General features: G+C 47.6%; 1 protein-coding gene across 1 annotated transcript in view; it reads left to right on the top strand.

Annotated features, from left to right (window-relative positions):
- The window catches only part of TNRC18 (trinucleotide repeat containing 18), a 135,884-nt gene that overhangs the window by 103,329 nt on the left and 7,245 nt on the right, over nt 1-25,310 (top strand). The window contains exons 17-25 of the mRNA XM_033167870.1: nt 2,813-3,046; nt 9,367-9,818; nt 11,338-11,538; nt 13,252-13,393; nt 14,624-14,741; nt 17,034-17,109; nt 20,881-20,989; nt 22,987-23,103; nt 24,521-24,688. Coding sequence (XP_033023761.1) covers nt 2,813-3,046; nt 9,367-9,818; nt 11,338-11,538; nt 13,252-13,393; nt 14,624-14,741; nt 17,034-17,109; nt 20,881-20,989; nt 22,987-23,103; nt 24,521-24,688 — 1,617 coding nt within the window. The remainder of the gene's footprint in view (nt 1-2,812; nt 3,047-9,366; nt 9,819-11,337; nt 11,539-13,251; nt 13,394-14,623; nt 14,742-17,033; nt 17,110-20,880; nt 20,990-22,986; nt 23,104-24,520; nt 24,689-25,310) is intronic.

The following is a 25,310-nucleotide window of genomic DNA, read 5'->3' as shown; positions in this document are numbered from 1 at the left end:
CCTCCGCTCCCCTCATCCCGCACCCCTTGTTGCATTTATGTGGTGACTTAACAAATGTCTGTCTGTCGCTTAACCAAACTTTTGCTTCCCTTATTTTTTGCTGCTCTGTTGGCGTGGGCACGGGGGGAGCTATCGAAAGCGGATTTTGGCCTTGATGGTACCGCAACAAAGGGCGTCCTCTTAATCTCATCAACGAGGGTGACTTTTAGCACATCTATGTGTTGCGTTGACTTTTTAGCTTATCTTACAGTGGCTCTTAGCTGCCCTGAGGATCCTTTCCAGGGTACGATGCTGTCGGCCACTTGCTGGAGATGCTGTAGCTGTGGGTTGGGATAGATGGCCTTTGGGGGTGCCCTTTCCAACTCTGGTTCCTGTTTTAGATTGCGAAGGTGGGGTATAAATAACAAAAACAGATCAACGTCCAGTATACTTCCATAAAGTTTTGGTCCACACACTCAGCAATCGTGTGTGTGTGTGTGTGTGTGTGTGTGTCTTACTAAAATAAACTCCCAATTTGTAAGATTTGAAATCCACACTAGGCGAGCAGTTTTGGAGATGCAGCTTTTGGCAGCAGCTAAGTAACTCAACGCAGGTCACTCGCAACTTGTGCAGGGGTTACAATTTAAATCACTAGTCATTAAGACTTGATTTAAATCAAATAAACTTTTACAGAAAGATTCATTCTTGCTGGTATAATCTTAATACAGTCATATCTCGCTGCGGGATACAAACATGCCAAACCCGGAAGTACCGGAACGTGTTATTTCCGGGTTTTGGCGCATGCGCAGAAGTGCCAAATTGCGTCATGCGCAGACGCAGCAGCGCGGGTTGAGAACACGCCTCCTGCAAAGATTGCGTTCGAAACCCGAGCGTCCACTGTATATACAACCAGATGAAGCTTTCATTTTTGGAATAATAAATTTTCAGAGTAGTTTTTACAGTTCTGTCAAAAATTACTGATGTGGTTATACTGTTAGAAATACACAGACTGATAATTATGAAATTATTGCAAGGTTTAATAAGTTAACTGTTTCTATTTGGACAAACTTTTCTGCTGTTCTTTATTGGAAGGAGAAAGTTAACGTAGTTCGTGCCCCCATCTTCCCTTGGCGCATGACTGGAGTTTGCCACTTGGTTTTTAAAGCACTGAGCTATGCGCTTGTGATAAAAACACCCAAACAACATTGCAGGAGACCTTTTTAAAAACGATTTTGCTTGAGTTTCAATTGGGCAGCAGTAAACAGTTCTTAGTATAGGGCTGCAATCCATTTGTTTTGACTAATTGCATGAATTTTTATTGGTGAGATTGATTGGTTGATTGATTGATTGATTGATTGATTGACTGACTGCCTAAGCATGCGTGTGAGCAGAAAATCTGGTTCTGAAGACTGTAAAGACTTTTATTTTTTAACATGTGACAGAATAGCAACCTTAATTAACAGGTGGTCTTAACTTGATCTAATTCATGGGACGTGCAGAGTAGATGGCTTGAAAAGGGATTTAAAAAATTGATGGAGGAAGAGGAAAAGTCCTTATGAGGGCAAAAAAGAGCATCCATATTCAAGGACCCAGTTTTTTTGGGGGGATAATAATGGGGAAGAGCTGTTTCTAGTAATACCTCCATTTTGGGCAGTTGCCCAGGGTGAAAAGCTTCACCCTGCTATATTTTCCCGGGGGTGAGGGGGGAGAGAGTCTGAAAGTTTGCGAGGTTTAGCGCAAGTTCCATCTGCAGATTTTCCTGCTCAGTTGTGTATAACGTATCAGAGACCCATTGAAACTGGGGGCCCTCGGCCACCCTGCTTTCCCCAATCCCTTGCCAAATACGTTGCAGATCTGCATCCGGCAAACGGGGATACCAGAAGAACTCTTCCATTATAGCCTTTGCCTATAACAAAAGTGTTAGCGTTTGAAATTAGTAGTCAGAAGTCCTGCGCTTTGTGTCTCAGTCCATATTCTGCATGAAGAAAAGCTGGTTACTGAGTCTTTCTGCATTAGTGCACAATCACAGAATGCGCACACCCTTGGATACAGCAATGTCTCCCATTTCAATGACTCAATAAGCTCAGTTTCCTTTTGGGAGGGGTGATGGGGAGTGGGAGATGAAGATAGGTGCTGTGCTGGCAGTGACGGGGGTACACCTGGGGTTTGCAGGAGTTAAGTGTCTTCTCTCATCCATGGTTTTTTTTTTAAGTGCAGTATTTAAACTGGGGGGGGGGACACTTAAGGAATTTGATTTTTGTGAACTCACCATACAAACCGACCTGCTCTCCACTGCCTGGACTAACGTGTAGATCAGGACACAGATATCCTTTTGGATTTCACACCTTTTGCAGATTTAGCAAATGTATGGCGGTGCGTTCAGAAATAGGAACTTTGGGGTGAAATGTGTTTGCAAATGGGTTTTGCGAGGAAGATAAGGTATTTAAATGCAAATCTTCAAGCGGGTTTTTTTTAGAAGTCACGTTGATGTGGGGATAGACTTGGGAATGAGCAGACATAAAAGTGACACGGTTCCCCCCCCCATCTCTCTGTGTACCCCTCGTTTTATTGCCCATGTTAAATTCATTCGGGGGGGGGGCAGTGTTAGCCCAGAGATCTGTTGCCCTGTAACTCCTAGCGAGTCTCCTCTTTCTGCTGAGCCCCCCTTCTAGCAAAGCCCCTGAGCTTCCCAGGAGGAAACGCAAAGAAAATACCGGTAACCCAGCGCTGAACCTTGTGTTGGCTGAGAGCTTGCATGATGTGTTGCTAAGAGTGAGATGCTGCTTGGTTGCACCACGCTTCAGATTTGTAACGGCGTCTTGTCTTCTACCAGATTCTAGCTCGGAAGAAGAGGAGGAAGAGGAGGAGGAGGAGGAAGCGGGGGACTATGGAGTGGGGAGCAGCGCCAGGCTTTCGTCCCCCGCCCTGGACGAGAGCGGCTTGGGGCTTCTGGCAAGGTTTGCGGCCAGCGCCCTCCCCAGCCCCATCATCCCGCCCTCTCTTTCCATCGTCCAGCTGGAAGCCAAGCAGAAAGCCAAGAAGAAGGAAGAGAGGCAGAGCTTGATGGGTGAGTTTGCATCTATGGGTCAGGCTCAGTTCTGGCACTCGGAAATAACCCCCGCGCTCTGCAGGCGCTCAGAGGCACCGCACTCTTCAGCTCTAAACGTCCGCATGTCTTTTGCACTGCGCTCTGGGTGTTGGCTTCAGGTTCCTAGGAGACAGGCACCCCCAAACTCTGCCCTCCAGATGTTTTGGGACTACAATTCCCATCATCCCTGACCACTGGTCCTGTTAGTTAGGGATGATGGGAGTTGTAGTCCCAAAACATCTGGAGGGCTGAGTTTGGGGGTGCCTGCTAGCAGAACACAAAACAGAACCCACAAGTTTGAAATTTGTTCTTCCAACAACAACAACAACAATAATAATAATATTTATTTATACATACATACATACATACATACATACATACCCCGCCCATCTGGCTGGGTTTCCCCAGCCACTCTGGGTCGCTCCCAACAGAATATTTAAAAGCATGATAAAACATCAAACATTAAAAACTTCCCTAAACAGGGCTGCCTTCAGATGTCTTCTAAAAGTCAGATAGTTGTTGATTTCCTTGACATCTGATGGGAGGGCGTTCCACAGGGTGGGAGCCACCACCGAGAAGGCCCTCTGCCTGGTTCCCTGTAACCTCACTTCTCGCAGGGAGGGAACCACCAGAAGGCCCTCGGAGCTGGGCCTCAGTGTCCAGGCTGAATGATGGAGGTGGAGACGCTCCTTCAGGTATACTGGACCGAGGCCATTTAGGGCTTTCAAGGTCAGCGCCAACACTTTGAATTGTGCTCGGAAACGTACTGGGAGCCAATGTAGATCTCTCAGGACTTGTGTTATGTGCTCTCGGCAGCCACTCCAAGTCACCAGTCTAGCTGCCACATTCTGGATTAATTGCAGTTTCCGGGTCACCTTCAAAGGTAGCCCCACATAGAGCACATTGCAGTAGTCCAAGCGGGAGATAACCAGAGCATGCACCACTCTTGTGAGACAGTCCGCGGGCAGGTGGGGTCTCAGCCTGCGTACCAGATGGAGCTTGTGGACAGCTGCCCTGGACACAGAATTGACCTGCGCCTCCATGGACAGCTGTGAGTCCAAAATGACTCCCAGGCTGTGCACCTGCTCCTTCAGGGGCACAGTTACCCCATTCAGGACCAGGGAGTCCCCCAGACGTGTCCACCCCCTGTCCCCCCCCAAAACAGTACTTCTGTCTTGTCAGGATTCAACCTCAATCTGTTAGCCCCCATCCATCCTCCAACCGCCTCCAGGCATTCACACAGGACCTTCACTGCCTTCACTGGTTCTGATTTGAAAGAGAGGAAGAGCTTGGCTGGACAGAGTGACCTTTATTTGGCCAACCAGGACCTCCAGTTAAAGAGGGTGGAAGGAAGCCCTTCCAGAAATCCTGGTGCCAGTCAGAGGAAGGCTCAGGACATGTCTAGATGGGTCAGGGGTCTGATCCAGGGTAGGGCAGATTCCTACATTAACCTATCCTGGTTTAAAGGTAAAGGGACCCCTGACCATTAGGTCCAGTTGCGAATGACTCTGGCGTTGCGGCGCTCATCTCGCTTTACTGGCCGAGGGAGCCGGCGTACAGCTTCCGGGTCATGTGGCCAGCATGACAAAGCCGCTTCTGGCGAACCAGAGCAGCGCACGGAAACACCATTTACCCTCCCGCCAGAGTGGTACCTATTTATCTACTTGCCCTGGTATGCTTTCGAACTGCTAGGTGGGCAGGAGCAGGGACCGAGCAATGGGAGCTCACCCCGTCACGGGGATTCGAACCGCCGACCTTCCGATCGGCAAGCCCTAGGCTCAGTGGTTTTAGACCACAGCGCCATGCAAAAGTCCGGAGATGAATCCTGGGACAGGGGAGCTGGGCTGTAGAGGCGGTCCCATCTGGCAACAGCTCACCACTGCCTGTCTGGGGCTTCCTCCATGAATAATGGAAATTTCGCTTTTTCAAATTCCCTCGTGTGCCCGTGGCTGGATAAGTCCCCCCAGGGCAACATCTTTCGAAGGCAGGCAGCTCTGCAAAAAGGTTCCATTTATAAACCCCCTTTATTAATATGTATTAAATGATAATGGAATTATAGCGGGATTCGGAATGGGAAAGGACGCCTGCCGTATTTTTAGCCTCTCGCTTCTCTCTCGGCTCTATCTTTCTTTGCACATCTCTGGCAATCGCACCTCCCTCCGTTGCAAGGAGATAGAAACCTGGGCTTGGTGTGAGATGCTTTCCTGTGGCATCTCTATGTCCCCCAAAAGTGTGGCAAAGGGGATTAAAGGGGGACGAAGGAGGAGGTTGTGGGTGCAAGGGGGTCTTTCCTCCTCCTCCTCCCTTTTCCAGCTGCTCCATTCTGTTCTCCATTCTGTCCCTGGTTTTCAGTTTCCTTCATCTCAACATTCAGGTCAACATTCAATAACCACAGAGCAATAACCCAGGGCTATTTCAGGGGTAATTATGGTGATTATTGGATGCATTTCTAACCTTCCTTTCTCTCAAGTTCCAGGCAGCCCCCTACAACATTAGGGACTGTTGAATTTTTCACTTTCAAATTGCAAAAGTGAGAGGTGCTGAAAAGTTGGAACATGACTTGGGAATTCATAGTATATTTTGGTTAAATTAATATAAGTTAGTCTTGCTTGGTAAGTAAATGCATGTAAAATTGCACAGAAATCATTAAAAACGATTGCCAAGTGCTTGCAGTCATATATTAATATTATCGACATATTATTAAACTACCAAGGTATTATTAAACTATATTGAACTGTACTGAGGGACAGCTAGAGATGGTTGTAAAAAGAGGTTGTTGTTAAAATTATTCATTTTTTGAAATAATTTTTGTTTGATTTTACAAATATTTTAAAACAAAACCAATTACATATCTGTATAAAGAGATTAATCTGAATCTCGAGACTTCCCGCATCCCCTCCATGGGTCTTAATGTCGACATTTACAACTGCATTATCATTCCATTATCCACATGTTAAAATCCATCTAAATTGTCCATAGTCTTTGTTACCTTGCAAGCGTGATTAAAATCCTGCTAATGTTTTCATCTGCTTACAATGGTCTCCTAAGTAAATTACAGATTTCCCCCATTCTTTTTTAAAGTTCTTGTCCTCTTAGTTTCTGAGCCTTCCAGTTATTATTTTGACTTCAGCAAAGGTGTCCATCTCCTTGTATTGGAAATACCGTATTTTTCGCTCCATAGGGCGCACCTCATTTTTAGAGGAGGAAACAAGAAAAAAAAATATTTTTCTGGTTTTCCTCCTCTAAAAGCCCTGGTTTTTTTGAGGATCAGCTAAAAATTTTGCAGCTTTTTTTGCAAAGGGAAAAGCCCTGTTTTTTTTGAGGATCAGCTAAAAGTTTTGCAGCTCCTTTTCCAAAGGGGGAAAAGCAAAGAGGAAAAGCCCCATTTTTATGGGGTTGAACTCACATTTCTTCAGCTTCTGAGGGAAAGGGAGCCATTTCTACAGTTTCCAGACAGGTAATCAAATCAGCCAGTCACATGTCGCTGGGGAAACAAACAACCTCCCTCTGCAGCACATTCAACCATGGAGGGCGGGGCTGAAAGGGAGCCGGGACTCTTATTTCTCTCCCGATCTCTTGCTGCTCAGCTGCTGAGCAGGGTCCTTTCAACACCCCCTTTTCTCTTTGTAAAATAAAAAGCATGATCCTCTTTTGGCCCCTGGGCAATTCAGCTCCAGGGACCACCATTCGCTCCATAAGACGCACAGATATTTCCCCTTACTTTTCAGGAGGAAAAAAGTGTGTCTTATGGAGCGAAAAATACGGTACCCCATTTCTGAACGATTTTTTTAAAAAAGATTTTGGATACAGAAGTGATGTATAAATGGACTCACCATGATTGTACAAGGGGAAACGTTTTGCAAGCGGAACAGATTTGCGGGGAAACGGATTATTCAGTTACACCTGCATCTTCCGCCTCCCTCCTTATTGATTACCTGCCCTTCACCCTAAGCCCTGAATTATTCACCTTCATTTAGTGATCAGGAAGCATCAGCCCCCAGCTCCTTCTGTGTCCAGCTTCTTAACCGGAAGATTAAATTATGCAAAAATATGAGGGTTTGAATTGTTCGTATGGATTGCAAAATTCATATTTTTTTTCATAATCGAGGGCACCTTGGTGCAGACACTCCCCCCTCCTTTTTAAAGCCTTTATAATAATTACAATTGAGTGACCTAATGCAATTTTGTCCTTCAGGCTTTGAAAAAAAATGTGTGGGAAAGTTTTTGTTTTGCTCTCTTCCTGGCCCCAGGTGAGCACTGCTGATTTTGGGCGGTTGGGGATTGTGCTTGGAACTAGAGATGGGAAGGCCTGGTAAGAAACCAGGGAAATTGAGGGGGGAAACCCAGGGTCTTTTTCTGTTTCCCCATGAAAAAAACGGGGGGGGGGAAGACATTTTTTTGCATTTTCCCCCAGTTCCCCACCCCCCAGGCCTTTCCATCTCTAGTTGGGACAAGAATCGATTTAGGTATTGTCTTTGCCCCTGTTCCAGAGTGATCTAGATCTCCTAGATCCCTCAGTAATGTCTGCAGCGGAAACTTAATTTTGAAAAAAACAACCCGCATTTGAGAATAAGGGAGCAAGAGAGCTCACCGCTGGAACAGAGTCAAGGGGGATTTCTGAGAAAAGTACCCGTAACTTGAAGGAAAACAAAGACTCAGGTCTCTGCCTCGAAAGCGGAAGGATCTCGTGACCCATTTATGGGTCCGAGAGAGGCACTGGGCGGGGGGGGGATTTCCACAGTCCCGTTTCCTGAATTTGGCCTTCCTTCTGGATGTGGAAACGGAGATGTCGGTTCAGGCTGGCGAGTGGGCAAAAGACTTTCTGGCAAAAGGAGGCCAGAGAGACGCAGGGGGTCCAGTGATTCCCCGGGGGTCTCTCCCCCCTCAGTCTGTGAGGTAAGGGGGAGAAACAGGGGCTGCAACTGCTGGGGTCCAGCATTGGGAAGCTCTTCCCCACCAGGTAACCGGCTTTCTTTAGAATCATACCGTCCATCTGGTTCAGTTCCCCCCTCCTTTCTTTCGCCGCTGCCCACCGGAGGGAGAGACCCCCGTCCAGAGGCTTTCGCGCTCTGAACTTCCACTGTGGGCCCGAAAACGGTTCTTTTAGGGGCTTGCCTGGTTTCGATTTTGCTTCGAAACCCACCAACCGCTTCTCCCGGCAACTGCCACTCAAAGCACAACCTGTGGTTGAAAACACCACTGAAACGACTTTGGGCTTTAGGGTATTGGGACCGACAATTGGGCTTCGGTTTATTTTATTTACCGTATTTCATAGAATTTATCGACGATTTGATTGTAAAACACACACACACACACACACACACACACATATCAATAAGAAGTATTAACCACAATGATTTAAAACTTCATAAAGTTTATAAAGCAGTAGACGAAAACATTAAAACTTGCATTAACTTCCTAAACATCTGGCTAGACTTGTCAAAATTTCAGCTCCTGAAAGTCAAAGCTTTTTCACATAAATATCTGCAAAGGGGGGGGGGAGAGAATTGGGGGCAGTTCTCCTTGTTTTGGATGTCTTCTGAATGGTTTGACACACATGCCAAAGTCCAAGAATCCATATTTTTTTTTTCTATTTTCTATTTTCCCAGGGGGAGGGATGTGCAATGTGGGTTTTTGCAACATACTGGTAAGCCCTCTTCCTGTGCTGTCAGGTGCCTTGAAGCTATGCTGTGAAAGGTGGTACATGTATATATAATTTTGTTATATACTGCCTTTCCTAGCCTCTTCACCGTTTGCGTAAAAATGCAAAGGGGCAATACAGTACAGCAAATTCAGTAGCTGGGAAACAGCAAGCCGAAGCGGTCACCTGTTAAGCCAGCCTCCGAAAGACCTTTTCGAAGGCCGTGTAAGGGAGGAGCTGTTCGTTTATTGTGTTTATTTTAAAATGCTGGTAGCGTTAAGATAAATTCAACAGTGTAAATAAGTTTTGATGGATGTAACAATGGATTCCTGAATGGTTTGGTTCATGTAAAATATGCAGGGATGTATGGTATGCAAAATGAACCACCGAAAGAGAAAAAGGGAAGTCATTGATTTAAGGTTGTTTAAATGAATATTTTGAAATGTCATTTAGAAAATTTAATTTAAAAAAGTTTAACTTTTTTTTTAAAAAAGGGAGGACCCAGTTGCTGTAGAGGCCACCTCAGCAAAGGCCCCGCTCCTTCGCTGTAATAGCGCTTCCAAAACAAAAACACAGATTTTGGCCCTTGACCAGGAACGCACCTTGCCAGGTTCAGTCGAGTTGCTTGGTTTGACCTCTGCTTTTTCTCCATGTTTAGGAGCGGAGTTTGAATACACGGACTCTGAGAGCGAGGTGAAGATCAGGAAGAAGTCTCCTTCCGGCCTCCTGCGTGGGAAGAAGGGGCTGGTGGAAGCAGGCAGTGCCCCAGGTGCCCAGCCGGGGAACGCGATGGACGTCACCTCCGCGGGCAGCTTGGAGAGGGCCAAGATGGCGTCCGAGAAGAGCAGCAGGAAGCTGAAGAAATTGAAGTCCCCAAAGGACCTGAGCTTCGAGTTCGGGATGGAGGCGAGCGACGATGACCTCTGGAGCCGTCGCCGCAGCGAGCGGATCTTCCTCCACGATGCCACGGCCTCTTCAGCGGGGCTGGCCTCCACGGCGCAGACCAGCTCGGCCCCCGTGGCCAAAGCTGCCGGGCGCTGTGTGAAGGGAACGCCCCTCAGCCCCAAGAAAGACGGAGCCAAAGGGAAAGAAAAGAAGGAGCTCGGCAAGGTACGAACCACAAGCCGCTCTGTGTTGGGAGGCGCAAAGGGGAAAGGCTGCACAAAATGCTGCAAAATGCAGTGTTGGCAAACAGGATCCGGCGACGATATACATGGTCCATATGCAAGTATGGATTGCTGTCGGGGGGAAACGAGACATAAAAACCACAAGGTATGTGGATGCGTTGAAGGTAGCGACTGGGACTATTTGTAGTACAGTCGTACCTCCGAAGTCGAACAGAATCCGTTCCGGAAGTCCGTTCGGCTTCTAAAACGTTCAGAAACCAGAGCAGGGCTTCTGACTGGCTGCAGGAAGCTCCTGCAGCCAATCGGAAGCCCCGCCAGACGTTCGGCTCCCAAAAATAGTTCGCAAAACGGAACACTCACTTCCGGGTTTGCGGCGTTTGGGAGCCAAAACGTACCAGAACTAAGCAGTTCAAAAACCAAGGTACGAGTGTGTAGGCATAATATTTGAACAGGGCAGGGGTGCAAATCATGGGCTCTGTTACGCCAAGGGAAATAATTAAAGCATTTGATTGCCCTGAGTTGGCCATATTGGTTTGTTGGCCAAGGAGTATGTGTACTAGTTTTTGATGCACATGCGACCCGGCCAGTAGAGTCTTGTGAATCTCAGCCTGCCTGTCACCCTGTTTCCCATCGTTGGAAGGTCCAGTGTGTGGCTGGCCAAGAAAATGTCAAATTTTACGCAAGGAGAGGGATTTAAAAGAGGGTTATACAAATTCATGGGAAGAGAGGGCTTTTGAGGGCTGCTGGACATGGAAATGGCGGCTCTTCTCTGCCTTCACGGTCAGAGGCAGCAATGCTTCTGAATACCCATTGCTGGAAACTGCAGGAGGGGAGAAGAGGGATCTTGAGTTCGGATCCTGCTTGCTTATTTCCCACACGCACCTGGTTGGCCACCTAAATCCCCAGTCTGTTGAACTCCAGTGGCTGGACAACAGCAGCTACCCACACCCCTGGGCATGAACCCTGCTGGCTGAGGTTGTATCTGGAGGGCACCAGGTTGGGGAAGCCTGCTCTGTAGTGTCTGATCTCCTGGCAGCTCATTTATGCCTGCCGGCCATCAATTTTTTGTACCGTTTTGGAAGGAACCCAAAGCGTCATCTGGTCAAACGCCTTATATAAGTTCCGACCGACTAGTCCATGTAGCGGATCATGTCCAGGGCCCCATGCCATGAGAGGCCCTTGCTCTCTGACCCTCTTTGAACTGGGCTGAAAGAGGGGCCTCCTGCCTCTACTACACGGTCCAGATTGACTCAGCAGAAGCTGTAGTCGACGGTTCCAGAACCTGTGCAGAAAGCGTCATTTGAGCATGTGCAGAATGTGGTTCCCCGCACCTTGGAGCAAGTCACAGGCAGCCACCCTACACCTGAGACTAGGGCTGGGCAAGGGAATAGAGGATAAGAGTCCCGGGCAGATTTCGTCCCCCCTGCTCCTCTAGAGTCGCACTTGGCCAGCAAGACTGATTGACCGAGAACTTTCTTTCCCTTCTTGTTTTTGTTGTGCAGAAGAAGAAAAGTAAAGAAGGCCCCTTCTGCTCTTCCTCCTCTTCTTCCTCCTCCTCCTCCTCCTCTTCCTCCTCCTCCTCGTCCCTCTCGCCTCCAGGCATTGCCAGCTCCATGCCTGACTCCCGAGGCAGCCTGACCAGCTCCCTGAGCTCCGGCAAGAAAAACAAAACCAAGCCCAAAGCCAAAGAAGTGAAGAAAGAGGTGAGGCCTTCGCACAGGCTGGCAGCGCCTCTTAGATGTGTGGAGGAGCATTTGAAAACGGCATCTCCATCCACCCCCCCCCCAGTCCGAAGTGGTAGAATCCGCTTCAGCAACCATCCCCCCCCCCCAATGTGTTGGTCAGATCTGAAGTATTCATACTGGGAAGCTCTGCAAATTTCCCCGCTCTTACTTTGCATAATTCATTCTGCCGTTTTGCATAATTTATTCTGAATAATATCAATGGGGAGGGGGAGTTGCACACGTTTCTGCTGTTTTGCATAATTCACTCTGCAGTTTTTGCTGTTTTGCATGATGGGCTTCTGGTTTTGCTAGTTACGGGGGAGGGGGAAGGGGTGCAGTCAAGGTTGCTCAAACTGCCCCCTGCCCCCCCCGGACTTGGGCCCTCCCCCCCTGTGGCTTGTGAGATTTCAGAAAGAGCATCTAAATTGCAGCCATGGGCTGGAATTCCATAGGGGGGGGGGAAGGAAGCCGAGGTTCCAAAGGAAGCTGCGTTCTGTGCCCACTGCGATTTTGGACACCTTTTCTGCAACACTGGCCCTTAGTATATTGCACCCCCAAGGAATGCCACCCTGACACCCACAGCCATTCCATCCACAGAGGAGTTTCCTGGTCTTCTGGGTCTTGGGTACCACTGGGGAAGCCATAGCCGTTTCCAGAGCCTCCTCGGAGCAGGCGATGGGCAGCTCCCATGCGCCCCCCCCCCCTCCGGGTGCTTCTCAGCCACAGCAGAAGCAGCTATTCCCCTCCCAGAATTAGGCTACTACCACACCATACATTTAAAGCACTGGAATTCCAAAACAGCCATGGCTCCCTCCCCCAAAGGATTCTGGGATCTGTAGTTGGTTACGTGTGCTGAGGTTTGCAAGGAGACCCCTCTTCATTTCCCAGAGTTCCCTGGGCGGAAGAGGGGACTGTCTGTTAAGCCACCCTAAGGATAGTTTACAGAGACAAAGATCAAATCTAAGCTGTATTTGCTTTTATTAAGAAAGACTCAAAACTTGGGCTATAGAAATTCTCATGATGTGGATGCTGCTAAACCCTCCTTTTGGGGTTCTTAGTACTTAGGTTTTCAAACCTCTCCTGAGTTTGCAGTATTAGAATTTTTACAACGGAGGTTTTCAAACCTTTGTCTTTGGGCTCCTGTTACTTAGGTTCCTATACCTTCTTTCAAGTCTAATTTGCTTTGAGGAAATGGATAAGTCTCGGTGAAACGGGACTTTTTTAGCCGTCAGGTTTATTTTCTAGGTTTATTTTCGTTCAGGAAAATCCTTATCTAAGTCCTTATTAAGGCTTTATATTTTTGCGTTAAGCAATTTAACGTTAAGTTGTTGTCTTTTTCCTATAGCTACCCGTTCTAGAGATTTTCACGGCTTTTGTTCACTTTGTCTCTGTAAACTTTTTGTCCCCGTGACTGTCTTGTTTTGTTACTAGTACCCTAAGGATGGTGGCTCCGCAAGGAGGATCGGGGCCCCCTAGCCGAGCTTGGTGCCCTTCACCAACCACAGCGCCGTTTCAGTTGAGGCGAGGGAAATGAACGCAGATATCGGGGAGGTCTGGGAAAGCTAGCAGACGCAATGGGGGCCAGGGGAGGAAGAGGACAGTTGGTGCTTCGGGAAAAGTTCTGCCCCGGGGCTGTGGGTCTTGGCACAGAAAGGTTTTTGCTAAACCCCGCTTGCTTTGTCCCTTGCCCAGAACCGAGGGAAAGGAGGCGCCGTCAGCAAACTGATGGAGAGCATGGCTGCCGAGGAGGATTTTGAGCCCAACCAGGACAGCAGCTTCTCAGAGGATGAGAATGTGCCGCTCAGTTTGCTCCTAGAGAGGCCTCTGACTCCGGGTGAGAGACGGATCCTGGTTCCTTAGATCTCTTCCTGCCCCGTCCAAAGGGCTGGAGACGCTCAGTCTGCATGGAGTGTTTGTATTCCCCCCCCCACACCTCTTCTTCTTCTTCTTCTTCTTCTTCTTCTTCTTCTTCTTCTTCTTCTTCTTCAGGGCTGGGGGGTAGCCATCTTTGTGACACTTTAAAAAAATTACTTGGTTTTTCAGATTAAAATCTTGCAGTCATATATCAAACATGGAACATAAAAACAAGATTCCGAGGAATCTCTTGGACTTCCATCCTCCCCTTTGTGGTGGGTGATGATGATGATGATGAGGATGGTGATGATGATGATGATGATGATGATGATGATGATAATAATAACAATAATAATAATAATTTATTTACAATTATTATCATTATTATTATCATCACAATTATAACAAAGAAAGGCTTGATATATCTCGCTTTGCATCTCATGAGTCTATCTCATATATCAGTTTCACCTTTTAAGTTGAATTACTGAAAGAAAGGAACCTTTCCATGATATTCTAGTTTTTAAGAGTTTCACCTGTAGCTGTCAACCCTCCCTGCTCTTTCCCAATGCTACAATAAGGGAATTTCCCTCAAAAATAGGCAAAGGTTGACAGCTATGGACCTGCCAAATGGAATCCCCATGCCCTTCAGGATAAGAGAAGGCAAGATAATTCCAACAAAAGAAGAATTGTTATCAAAATTAGGCGAATACCTCGAACTGGCAAAATTAACAGAAATAGTTAGGAACCAATCAAGTGGAAAAAATCAGGAGAGAATGGGGTGTCTTTACAAACTATATGAAGAATTTGGGTCCCCAAAATTATGACTGGCTTAGTCTAGACTTAAAAAACCACAGGTAGTCAAATTGTCTCTCCATAAAGTTCAAAAGGATTACAGACAACTCAAGATATGAGATCATATGCTGTATAGTGGTCGAAGGAAGTCTACTTTTCACTTTTCCTCTTCTCTCTCCTTCTCTCTCTTGTTGGTGTGTCTTTGTTCTTCCAAATTTCTTTTTCTACTTTGTATTTTTGTAAGCTTTTGCCCCCCATGTATGCTTTAGTAATTATAATTTCACAATTCATTTAAATGTTTTATTCTTTGTATGTATGTAAAAATAAATAAAAAGGAGAAGCCTGCATATGCCGTAAGCAACGTGGGTGCAGATTTCTGCTGCTAATTCCCCCCCTCCCTCCCTCTGTCGCCCTCCAGCCCCCCGTTCTTGCATCATCGACAAAGACGAGCTGAAGGATGGCTTGAGAGTCCTCATTCCCATGGATGACAAGCTCCTCTACGCCGGCCATGTGAAGACCGTCCACTCTCCTGACATGTAAGAAAAAGGACGGGTGCTACGTGCGTGGAGAGTCATGGCGCCTTGGGGGTTGCTGTCCGGCAACATCTTAAGCCCAAAGCTCCCTGATGCCTGGGGGGGGGGCACGGAAATGCCCCACCGAGATTCCTGCCTGTGACTTAATCAGAAGCAGAGCAAAATGATGACAAGCAACTGTCCTGGAATTCTACTCAATATTGATCCAGAACTCCAGTGTATAGTTAGCAGAGTAGAAACTTGAACACATTGCAGGATTCCCAAAAAATAGACCAGAGGCAATTGCATTTCATCCAGCAGAGCTTTACTGCTCCTAAGGGGGTGGGTGGGTTATTTTTGTATGTTGTGGTCTTCTTGTGAACTGCCCTGAGAGCTCCAGGAATAGGGTGTTGTATAAGTTGAAATAATAATAATAATAATAATAATAATAATAATAATAATAATAATAATCCTGAAGGCAAATGAGCATCATGGCCATAAATCCAATACAGTGGTACCTCGACTTACGAATTAGTCGACATACGAATTTTTCGACTTATGAATGAAAAAATTGCCTGCACACCTACGAATTTTTCGACATCCGAAGGACATCCGTTGGCAGTTTTAGATGGAGTTTACTCGACTTAAGAATTTTTCTGAATTTTTCGTTTCCAATGCATTCCTATGGGGAAATCGCTTTTTTCAACTTATGAATTTTTCAACCTACGAATGTGCATTCAGAACACAGTAAATTCATAAGTCGAGGTACCACTGTACAGTGGTACCTCGGGTTAAGAACTTAATTCATTCTGGAGGTCCGTTCTTAACCTGAATCTGTTCTTAACCTGAAGCACCACTTTAGCTAATGGGACCTCCCGCTAAAATGGTCCAAGGCCTGGAAACGATGCCTTGTGAGGAATGGCTTAAGGAGCTGGGTATGTTTAGCCTGGAGAAGAGAAGGTTAAGGGGTGATATGATAGCCATGTTCAAATATATCAAAGGATGTCATATAGAGGAGGGAGAAAGGTTGTTTTCTGCTGCTCCAGAGAAGCAGACACGGGGCAATGGATTCAAACTACAAGAAAGAAGATTCCACCTAAACATTAGGAAGAACTTCCTGACAGTGAGAGCTGTTCGGCAGTGGAATTTGCTGCCAAGGAGTGTGGTGGAGTCTCCTTCTTTGGAGGTCTTTAAGCGGAGGCTTGACAGCCACCTGTCAGGAATGCTTTGATGGTGTTTCCTGCTTGGCAGGGGGTTGGACTGGATGGCCCTTGGGGTCTCTTCCAACTCTAGGATTCTATGTTTTGTTGCAGCTTAAGCCAGCTGTTCTCAGCTTCCCAGAAGGAATAACCCAAACATCACGAACCTTCTGCTTGAATGAAGCTTCCAGAACCCTTTTGAATGAATTAGAATAGGAAAGATCTCTACACATCAGATCAATACTTTCTGTACTGAGAAATGCAAACTGACAGCAACCTAAGCAGTACAAACCTGGCTCACTTTATTTACTTTTTAAACTCCCAGGCCACTTTTTGACACAGTGGTCCCTGCAACCATCGAGAAACCATAAAGACCCACGAAGCAGACGAACCAGCTGCCTTTAACCCTGTTGCAGAAACCAGCTGAATATAGTAGTGCATTTTGCATCCAACATCACATTGAATAGACATCTCTATAGATGCAAAACATTTTTTTCCACTTGCACAATTATGAACGTGCTTTATCTGTGCAAGGCCATTGAGTCCAGCTTTGATTAATGCAGAGTTTGGACTTCTATATTGTGCTGTTAAGCGCAGAATAACATGCCCTGGCGCTTGCATACATTCGCAGCAAAAGTTCCAGCAGGCTTTGTGCAAAAGTGAGCCAAATGCTAAATGCCATGACAGCCTCTGGCTCTGTTTGTTTGTTTGTTTAAAAAAGATCTAGCTTTGTAGTTTTGGGTCTATTTCTATTTGTTTCTAATTATCAACCAGGGGAGTGCTACTAAATATTCACTGCTTCTGACTTTGGGGCCAAAAGGCAGCTTCTTTTCATTCATCTCTGACCGTAATCTCTGGCTTAAAAACGACGAAGCATGCTGCAAATATTTCCAGCTTGAAAAATATCTCCTCCTGCAGCTGGAAATTGGGTGGCTTGAAGTGCCATTCTGCACTGGAGACAGATCGGCCCAAAGCAATTGTTTCCCAATGAAAGCTGCTTATTGGGCATCAAAATCTCTCTCTGGTGTTTTGTTTCGGTTTGACTTCTCGATGTTCCTTAGCTTCCTCCTCTTCCTCTTCCTCCTTCATTGTTGCGTTTTGGGTCTGTGCGTTTCAGATACCGAGTCGTGGTGGAAGGAGAGCGAGGAAACCGACCCCACATTTATTGTCTGGAGCAGCTGCTGCAAGAGGCAGTAAGTGGAACCCCTTTATTTTCTAGGTGTCTTGCCAAATGCAAGGTGGTCTCTTTTAAAATGAGATTCAGAAGCAATATAATACACAAGTGAGCAGGTGCATAGGAAGGCTCCTCAGTACCCGGGGCGGCGACCGGAGGCACCCCTGGGGACAGGGTATCGTGACGTCACTGCAGCTCCAGCCCCGGCAGCGGGAAAAAAATCCTTTTTAAAAAAAGCAAAGCAAAGGCAAGCAGCCTGCTTGCCTTGCCTTTTCTTTTTTTAAAAGGGCTTCTCTCCCCGCTACCGGGCAGAGCTGCCCACAGGCGCGAGGGGTGGGACGGGCCAGCGAGGATGGGGTGTCACCCTTTTGACAAGCATGACACTCCTCCACCTCGCAGGTGCCAGAGGCTGGCTAAGCCAGCAAGCGCGGTGCCGCTGATCGCGGGGGCGGTGGCCCCCACCCCAAGTGTCACCCCCACCCCAGGGTGCTGCCCGGGGCGGAACACCGCCCCCCTCGCTACACCCCTGCAAGTGAGTGAGAAGATTAAAGATTTTATTCTAAATAGCAATCAATCTTCTTCCTTGGCAATCCCTCGTAGCCGAGTAAGATTGTCTTCCATGAACACAGTTTTAGTGACTGTGGAGGCCAATTCTGGATCCACACATCCTTCCACAGCGGGAACATTGGTTTCCGGGTGGGAGTTGATCACGGTGTGGATTTGCCAAGCGTGCCTTCCTCTTAGCACACTTCTCCCTTGCGTCCTGAGTTCGAATGTCTTGAGCAAGCGACGTGTACATACCAAGCAAGCACTTCAATCTGCCACTTGGAAGCCCTCAAGAAGCGGCGAAGCGACTCCCCCAGGTAGCCTCAGTTTTCACGGCCCTGCGGCCAGTCAGTCCATGCACGAGCTTCTCAAAAACCCTTCCAATTTATAGATACCTAGCCTGTTAGCCCGTGTGGCTTGCCCGACTGGCTAAGTGCAGATCATATTTGACTGGCTACGTGCAGATTATTCGTTAGCCACCCCCTCCCAATGCCTCACTTTCTCCAAACAATGCCCAACATCAAAGAAGGTAGCCAGCACTCTATCGCTTCCTCCCAACAGATTAGGACATTAAAGAGCTGAACAAGAGATGGGGGGGGGGAAGCAGGAAGAGAGCAACTGAGTCAGATCACTAACTCCTCGAAATACAATTTATCTTCCAGAAAGATTGCCCACACAGGCAGACGCTCCATGTTGTCTTTGGGGAGAGGAGGGAGGGGCATTTCAAGACACCTGCGCTGGCGCTGGCGGAGTTTCGGGTTTTATTTTTACTTGATTTCTTAGTTGCTTTCTACAAATACAAAAAGTCCCCAAGCGACTTAACAATGCAAAATACAACCAGATAAAATCAGTTAAAAATCAGAAACTCCCCCCAGAAATATTAAAAGGATAAAAGGTAGTTAAGAGCCATAGGCTTGATTGTAGAGGAATGTATCTGCCTGGCGTCTAAAGACATGTAATGATCGTGCCAGGTGAGCTTCTGGGGAGAGCATTGCACAGATGGGGAGCCACCACCGAAAGGGCCCTGTTCTCAAGTTGCCACCCTCCAGACGTCCCGTGGTGTTTGCTAAGGGAGGGGGAAACATCTTCACTGGGGGTAGCTCTTCCTGCACCCATTGCCCTTACTCATACATCGTCCATCCGTCTCTCTTTCTTGCCACCTTCAGTAGTCTTCCAGACATCCCGAATCGTGTTTTTAATATGCAGTTTTGCCTCGTAGATGGAGCGATCAGCAAATAAAACTGAAACAGTCAGGACGTTGGGCCCTTCAGCTTGAGTATTGCTTCCTCCTCCTGATACTTGTGAGAATACATCTCCCATCATCCTCCAACCATTGACCGTGCTGTCTGGGGCTGATGGGACCTAGAGTCCTGCACCATCTGGAGGAGAGCAATTTGGGGGAAGCTGGTCTGCGCTGGCTGGCAGCGACTATTCCCAGCTGCAGTCTCCGCCCATTACTATTTTATTTCTTGTAATTATACAGTGGTGCCTCGCAAGACGAAATTAATTCATCCCGCAAGTGCCGCCGTATAGCGAAAATTTCATCTTGCGAAGCATCGTCGGAGGAAGCGCGGCTTTACGAAAAACATCGCAAAACGTTTTCGTTTTGCGATTCGCGGCCATAGGGAAACTCGTCTTGCGAATCACCCTTTCACTAGCGAATGCCTTTCGTCTAGCGAGTTTTTCGTCCAGCGAGGTACCACTGTATCCTGCCTTTCCTCCAAGGGGCCTCGGGGGTGTGTGTGTGATGTACATCATTCTCCGACCCGTTTAATCCTCACAACAACCCTGTGAGGTGGGTTAGGCTGAGAGGCAATGGCGGGGGGGGCCCCAAGGTTGCCCACTGAGTTTTATGGCCAAGTGGGGATTTGAACCTGCGTGTCAGGGAACTGTCCCCGATGCAGCGCAAGGTGGTGGAAGGGCTCTCCGGATGCTAGAGAGAGCCCCAGTCCCACCTTGCCAGCAGCTCCTCCTCTGGTAGCGAAAAGAGCGGCGAGACGTCCAGCGAGGAGGGGGAGAGTTCACAGGGGAAAGGGAGCAGAGGCTCTGGGGATGCGAGAGAGACCCAGCACTCCCCCAGTCCAGAGGTCGATACAGGGGGAACGCAATTTCCGTCGCCCCAAAGATGTTGTGGGGTGAACGAAAGGATGGAAGCAGGGCCGTCTTAAGGGGATCGGCCGCCCTGGTGCGACGATCCCTCGGCGCCCCCGGTGGGCCGCCTCTCCGCCCACCTCCCTCCCGCGCTGGCTGCCCCTCGGGAGGGGGGGTGGGCGAGCGGGAGATGAGGGGCGTGGCGCTGCAAGCCGGCTGCCCTCCGGAGCCCCAGCTGGAGCGCTGGGCAGGGCACACAAAGCCCCACGCCACTCCAGCGCCACACCCCTCATCCCCCGAGGGGTGGCCAGTGCGGGAGGGAGGAGGGCGAGCGGGGGATGAGGGCCGTGGCGCTGGAGTGGCGCGGGGCTTTGCACGCCCTTTCCAGCGCTCCAGCTGGGGCTCTGGAGGGCAGCCGGCTTGCAGCTCGCCCGCCAGTGCGCGAGCGCCCACCCTCCCACCCGCCCATGGGGGTGGGTGCGGGTTGGGGAGGGGGCGCCTGGTATGCCGGCGGACTCGCGGTGGCGCCCCTGGGGGCCCTGGCGCCCTGGTGCACCGCGCAACCCAGCCCCTATGACGAGACGGCCCTGGATGGAAGGCGGGGTTTTCGTATACCAAAACTCTTTTTTGGGGGTCAGAACTGGAAGGGGCCATTCCCGGATTCTGACATCGCTTGATACAGACATGAACTTTTACGCTCTGCACTGTACAAAGTTTGCACCATAAAATCATTAAAGGAAACAGCGGAGTCCTGGCTGCTTACTCATGAGCAACTAACCGCAAACCTTATACTGGGTCTCCCAGTTCCTAGTCCAGCACTCTATCCACTGCACCCCACTGACACACCAGCCCTGCATAGAGGTGCCAGCTAGATCTGCTTTGTTTCTTGCTATCAATCAATCAGGAGCTATCAATCGGGGCAGGTGCAAAGTAAAATTAAAGAACAAGCTTCCTCTGAGCCTTGGGACGTATTTTTCACTAGTAGAAGTGAACTGGTTTCAGAGCCCTTTCACCCAGGAGCTAGGTTTATTAATTTCGGCAGCCCAGCCTTAGGTTGCTTGACAATGGGGAGACCCTGATCTACCTGTTGCTGCCCCCTGCCCTACCACACAGGGCAAAAAGCAAGAGTTAACGGGTGCTTCCTTCCGCACAGATCATTGACGTGAAACCTCCTTCGGTGCGGTTCCTCCCGGAAGGCACGCGAATCGCCGCCTACTGGAGTCAGCAGTATCGTTGCCTCTACCCAGGGACAGTCGTACGAGGTGAGACCGTAACTCAGTCAGATGGCGAGGGAGTCGTAAGGAGCTCTAAAGCAGGGGGGATTTGATTTCAGCTACAGGGAACCAGGCAGAAGGCCTTCTCGGTGGTGGCACCCGCCCTGTGGAACTCCCTCCCACCAGATGTCAAAGAGAACAACAACTACCAGACTTTTAGAAGACATGTGAAGGCAGCCCTGTTTAGGGAAGCTTTTAATATTTGATTGATTATTGTATTTTAATGTTTTGTTGGAAGCTGCCCAGAGTATAAATAATTTATTATTATTATTATTATTATTATTATTATTATTATTAGTCATCCGCAGAAGTGTTGCTGGACACCACTCCAAGTGCTATACTGGTTTTGAGGCTTTTCCAGTTGAAAACAAAAGCCCCAACATTATATTTAAATCAAATCGATTTAAATCACGATTTGAATCACTAGTCAGATGAAGGTTTCATTTTTGGAATAATAAATTTTCAGAGTAGTTTTTACAGTTATATCAAAAATTATTGATTTGGTTATACAATTAGAAATACATAGACCGATAATTATGAAATGATTGTGAGGTTTAATAAGTTAACTGCATTTATATTTGGACAACTTTTCTGCTGTTCTTTATTGGAAGGAGAAAAATAATCATTAGTAACAATTTCAACAATTTATTTAGCTAAAACAATAAAATTATAGCATATGTATCCATGTTTGTTAAGTGATGTGGTTAAGCATTTGAAAAAAGAAAAACTTGGACTGAGTTTTAGCACATGAAAAACTTTAAACAAATCCTTATTTCCTGATGAATAGCCTTTGGACTAGAATGTAACTTAAATAGAAAGCTATCTTAAAAAAGATTTTTTCTCCAAAAGCTTTTCATTTTAAAATTTCAATTTTAATAATAATAATAATAATAATAATAATAATAGAATCCGGTTTAAATTTAAAAAAATTGATCTTTTTTATTTTAAAAAATCAATGATTTTTATCCATCCTGCTCTAAAGGAAGATAAGGGGATAGCAGAGAAGGAATTATTTGCATCTGTCTTCCTAGCAAAAATTATAGAGAAGATCCCAGCACCTGAACTAACTTTTGCAGGAAGAGAGTCATAGGCAGGTGGTAGTGATATGAGAGGAAGCACCAAGCCTTACTGACAAAATAAAAACTGGCAAAACACTGGGCCTGGGTGGGTCTGAATTCAAATGTGAAATTTTAACTAACAAAAATACGCAACTTGTCCCTCAGCTTCCATAACAGAACTGGAAAGTAGGCAATTTAACACCAATTGTTCTTTTTTTTTTTTTTTAAGGGATCTGGGAAGTGGGGGCATGGATGGAAATGACAGGCTGGTTAGGTCAACATCAGTTCGAGGAAAATGGGAAGGATTGTTAAGGGTAAATCATCATAGAAGAACAAGCCTTGCTGAAGCAGAACCAGCATGGCTTCTGCGAGGGAAACGTCCATTGGAAGTGTCAGAAAGCACATGGGTATTTGTGATCCACTTGTTGTTGAGTCGTTCAGTCGTGTCCACCTCTTCGTGACCCCATGGATGAGAGCACGCCAGGCACGCCTATCCTTCACTGCCTCTCGCAGTTTGGTCAAATTCATGTTGGGGTTGCTTTGAGAACACTGTCCAACCATCTCATCCTTTGTCGTCCCCTTCTCCTTGTGCCCTCCATCTTTCCCAACATCAGGGTCTTTTCTAGGGAGTCTTCTCTTCTCATGAGGTGGCCAAAGTACTGGAGCCTCAGCTTCAGGATCTGCCCTTCCAGTGAGCACTCAGGGCTGATTTCTTTAAGGATGGATAGGTTTGATCTTCTTGCAGTCCATGGGACTCTCAAGAGTCTCCCTCCAGCACCAGAATTCAATGTAATGAATTACTTAATGCAATGTAATTGGACTTTCAAGAAGGTTTTGGCGAAGTGTATCACCCCAAACCGCAGAGTGAACTTAGCAGTCCGAAGGTGTGTGTGTTCTGACGACAACCATTTCCTTTTCTATCCCAAGGGGCTCATGATCAGGAGGAAGACGGGGATCTGATAACAGTGGAGTTCGATGATGGCGACACCGGCCGGATCCCCTTGTCCCACATCCGGCTCCTTCCACCTGATTACAAGATCCAGTGTGAGTTTGGCCCTTCTGTTGCAGGATAGGATTCCTGGGCATCCAGAGGAGAGGATTGAGAGCCCATCTCTCTCAGCCCTCCCCACTGCCCCACAACAGGACAGAAGCCCAGTTCCCTTTCCCTCCTGATGCCCCCCAGTTCCCCACAGTAGACAGGTAATGGGAACCCAGAAACATATGATCCCCTTGTGTGTTGTGTCCTCTGCCCCCCCCAAGCATCCACTTTCCCTCCCCAAGAAAGCTTTATGTCACCAGCACATTCAAAGCATATTCATAGTACCTGATTGCAGCAGGGACAGAGCGAAGAAAATGGATTCAATTGTGTGGTTCCTACATTGCAGGGGGTTGGAATAGATGACCCTTGGGGGTCCCTACCAGCTCAGTGATTCTAATTCATACACCCATCATGCCTAAAAGAACCAGATTTGAATTGGGTTGGAGCTAGTCTGTTACTGGTTTGCACATTCAATAAAGGATCCCCACAAATGGATTTTTTTTTCTTTTTCTTATTATTTATTGGATTAATATACCTGGGGGCCTCAGGGCGGTTCACAGAATGAAATCAAGATAGAAAACCACAAAATACATTATAAAAGTGAAAACAACTCAATAGCCTCCCCCCCAAACAAAGAAAACAACACACCACATTTTAAAAGGGCATAGGGTGTAAATCAGGGGTCCCCAAACTAAGGCCCGGGGGCCGAATGCGGCCCAATCGCCTTCTAAATCCGGCCCGCAGACAGTCTGGGAATCTATGTGTTTTTACATGAGTAGAATGTGTCCTTTTATTTCAAATGCACCTCTGGGTTATTTTGTGGGGCATAGGAATTCATTCATTATTATTATTTTTCAAAATACAGTGCGGCCCCCCGCAAGGTCTGCGGGACAGTAGACCGGCCCCCCCGCTTAAAAAGTTTGCTGACCCCCTGGTGTAAATCAACCAAAGGCCTGCAACTTTCTTTGACCTCTTTGCATTCTCACCTTACAAGTTCACTCCTCAAAGAAAGCCAACTCTCCAAACCCTTTGCTTACCAGTAACACAAATTGTAAAAATCTAAATTTCTTCCAGAATTCAGCTACGATGGGCTGGGCTGCTATTCAAAGCTGGGGAGTCAATTTCTGATGTTTCGGGTCCTTAGCAGGTCTATCATATAAGCCTAATAAGGTCCGCATTGGAGATTCAGGGACATTTATTATTTCTTAATAAATGGAACCCCAGAACTTATGGGTCTCCATGCAGGTTCTGAGCTGCTGGCCCCCCCCCCACACACACTGAGCACTTGCCTGCATTCCCTCCACAGGTGGGAGTCTCAGTTTGAATAAACCCTTGTTGAGCTTGGGGGGTGGGTGGAGTGCGCGCCTCCCTCGGTGTGTGTCCTTGCAGCACATGCCAAGAATAGCTGTCGGTCTCTTTCAGGTGCCGAGCCGTCTCCCGCCCTCCTGGTGCCCAGCACGAAACGCCGGAGCCGCAAGTCCAGCAAGGATACCGCGGAAGGGAAGGAGGGCAGTGGCACGGGGTCCGAGGAGCCAGCGGCGTCCAAGGGCAAAGGGCGTGGGAGAAAACCAAGCACCAAACAGAAAGCTGGTACGAGGCAACAGCAGCTTTGGCGGGTGGAAATCCCGAGGGCGAAACCCTGGGGAGTGCGGGAAACGGCCTTGGGCCAGGTTAGTTTAGCGCAGGCCAATGGGAGTTGGTGTCAGGGGCTGCCAGTGGTTCTCCAGGTTCGGAAGCAGAAGAAGAAGAAGAAGAAGAGTTTGGATTTGATATCCCACTTTATCACTACCCAAAGGAGTCTCAAAGCGGCTCACATTCTCCTTTCCCTTCCTCCCCCACAACAAAACAAAATAATTTTAAAAAATCCTTCCAGTAGCACCTTAGAGACCAGCTAAGTTTGTTCCTGGTATGAACTTTCGTGTGCATGCACGCTTCTTCAGATACCTCTGCATGCATGCACACAAAAGCTCATACCAAGAACAAACTTGGTTGGTCTCTAAGGTGCTACTGGAAGGAATTTTTTATTTTATTTTGTTTCGACTATGGCAGACCAACACGGCTATCCCCCACAACAAACACTCTGTGAAGTGAGTGTGGCTGAGAGACTTCAGAGAAGTGTGCCCAAGCGCTGCGTGTGGAGGAGCGGGGACACGAACCCGATTCACCAGATTACAAGTCCACCGCTCTTAACCACTACTCCACACTGCCTCTC

This window comes from Lacerta agilis, chromosome 13 (genome assembly GCF_009819535.1).
Source record: "Lacerta agilis isolate rLacAgi1 chromosome 13, rLacAgi1.pri, whole genome shotgun sequence".
In the NCBI taxonomy this organism is placed as follows: Eukaryota; Metazoa; Chordata; class Lepidosauria; order Squamata; family Lacertidae; genus Lacerta; species Lacerta agilis.
Note: the sequence above shows the minus strand (reverse complement) of the source record. Positions and strands in the feature narration are given on the sequence as shown.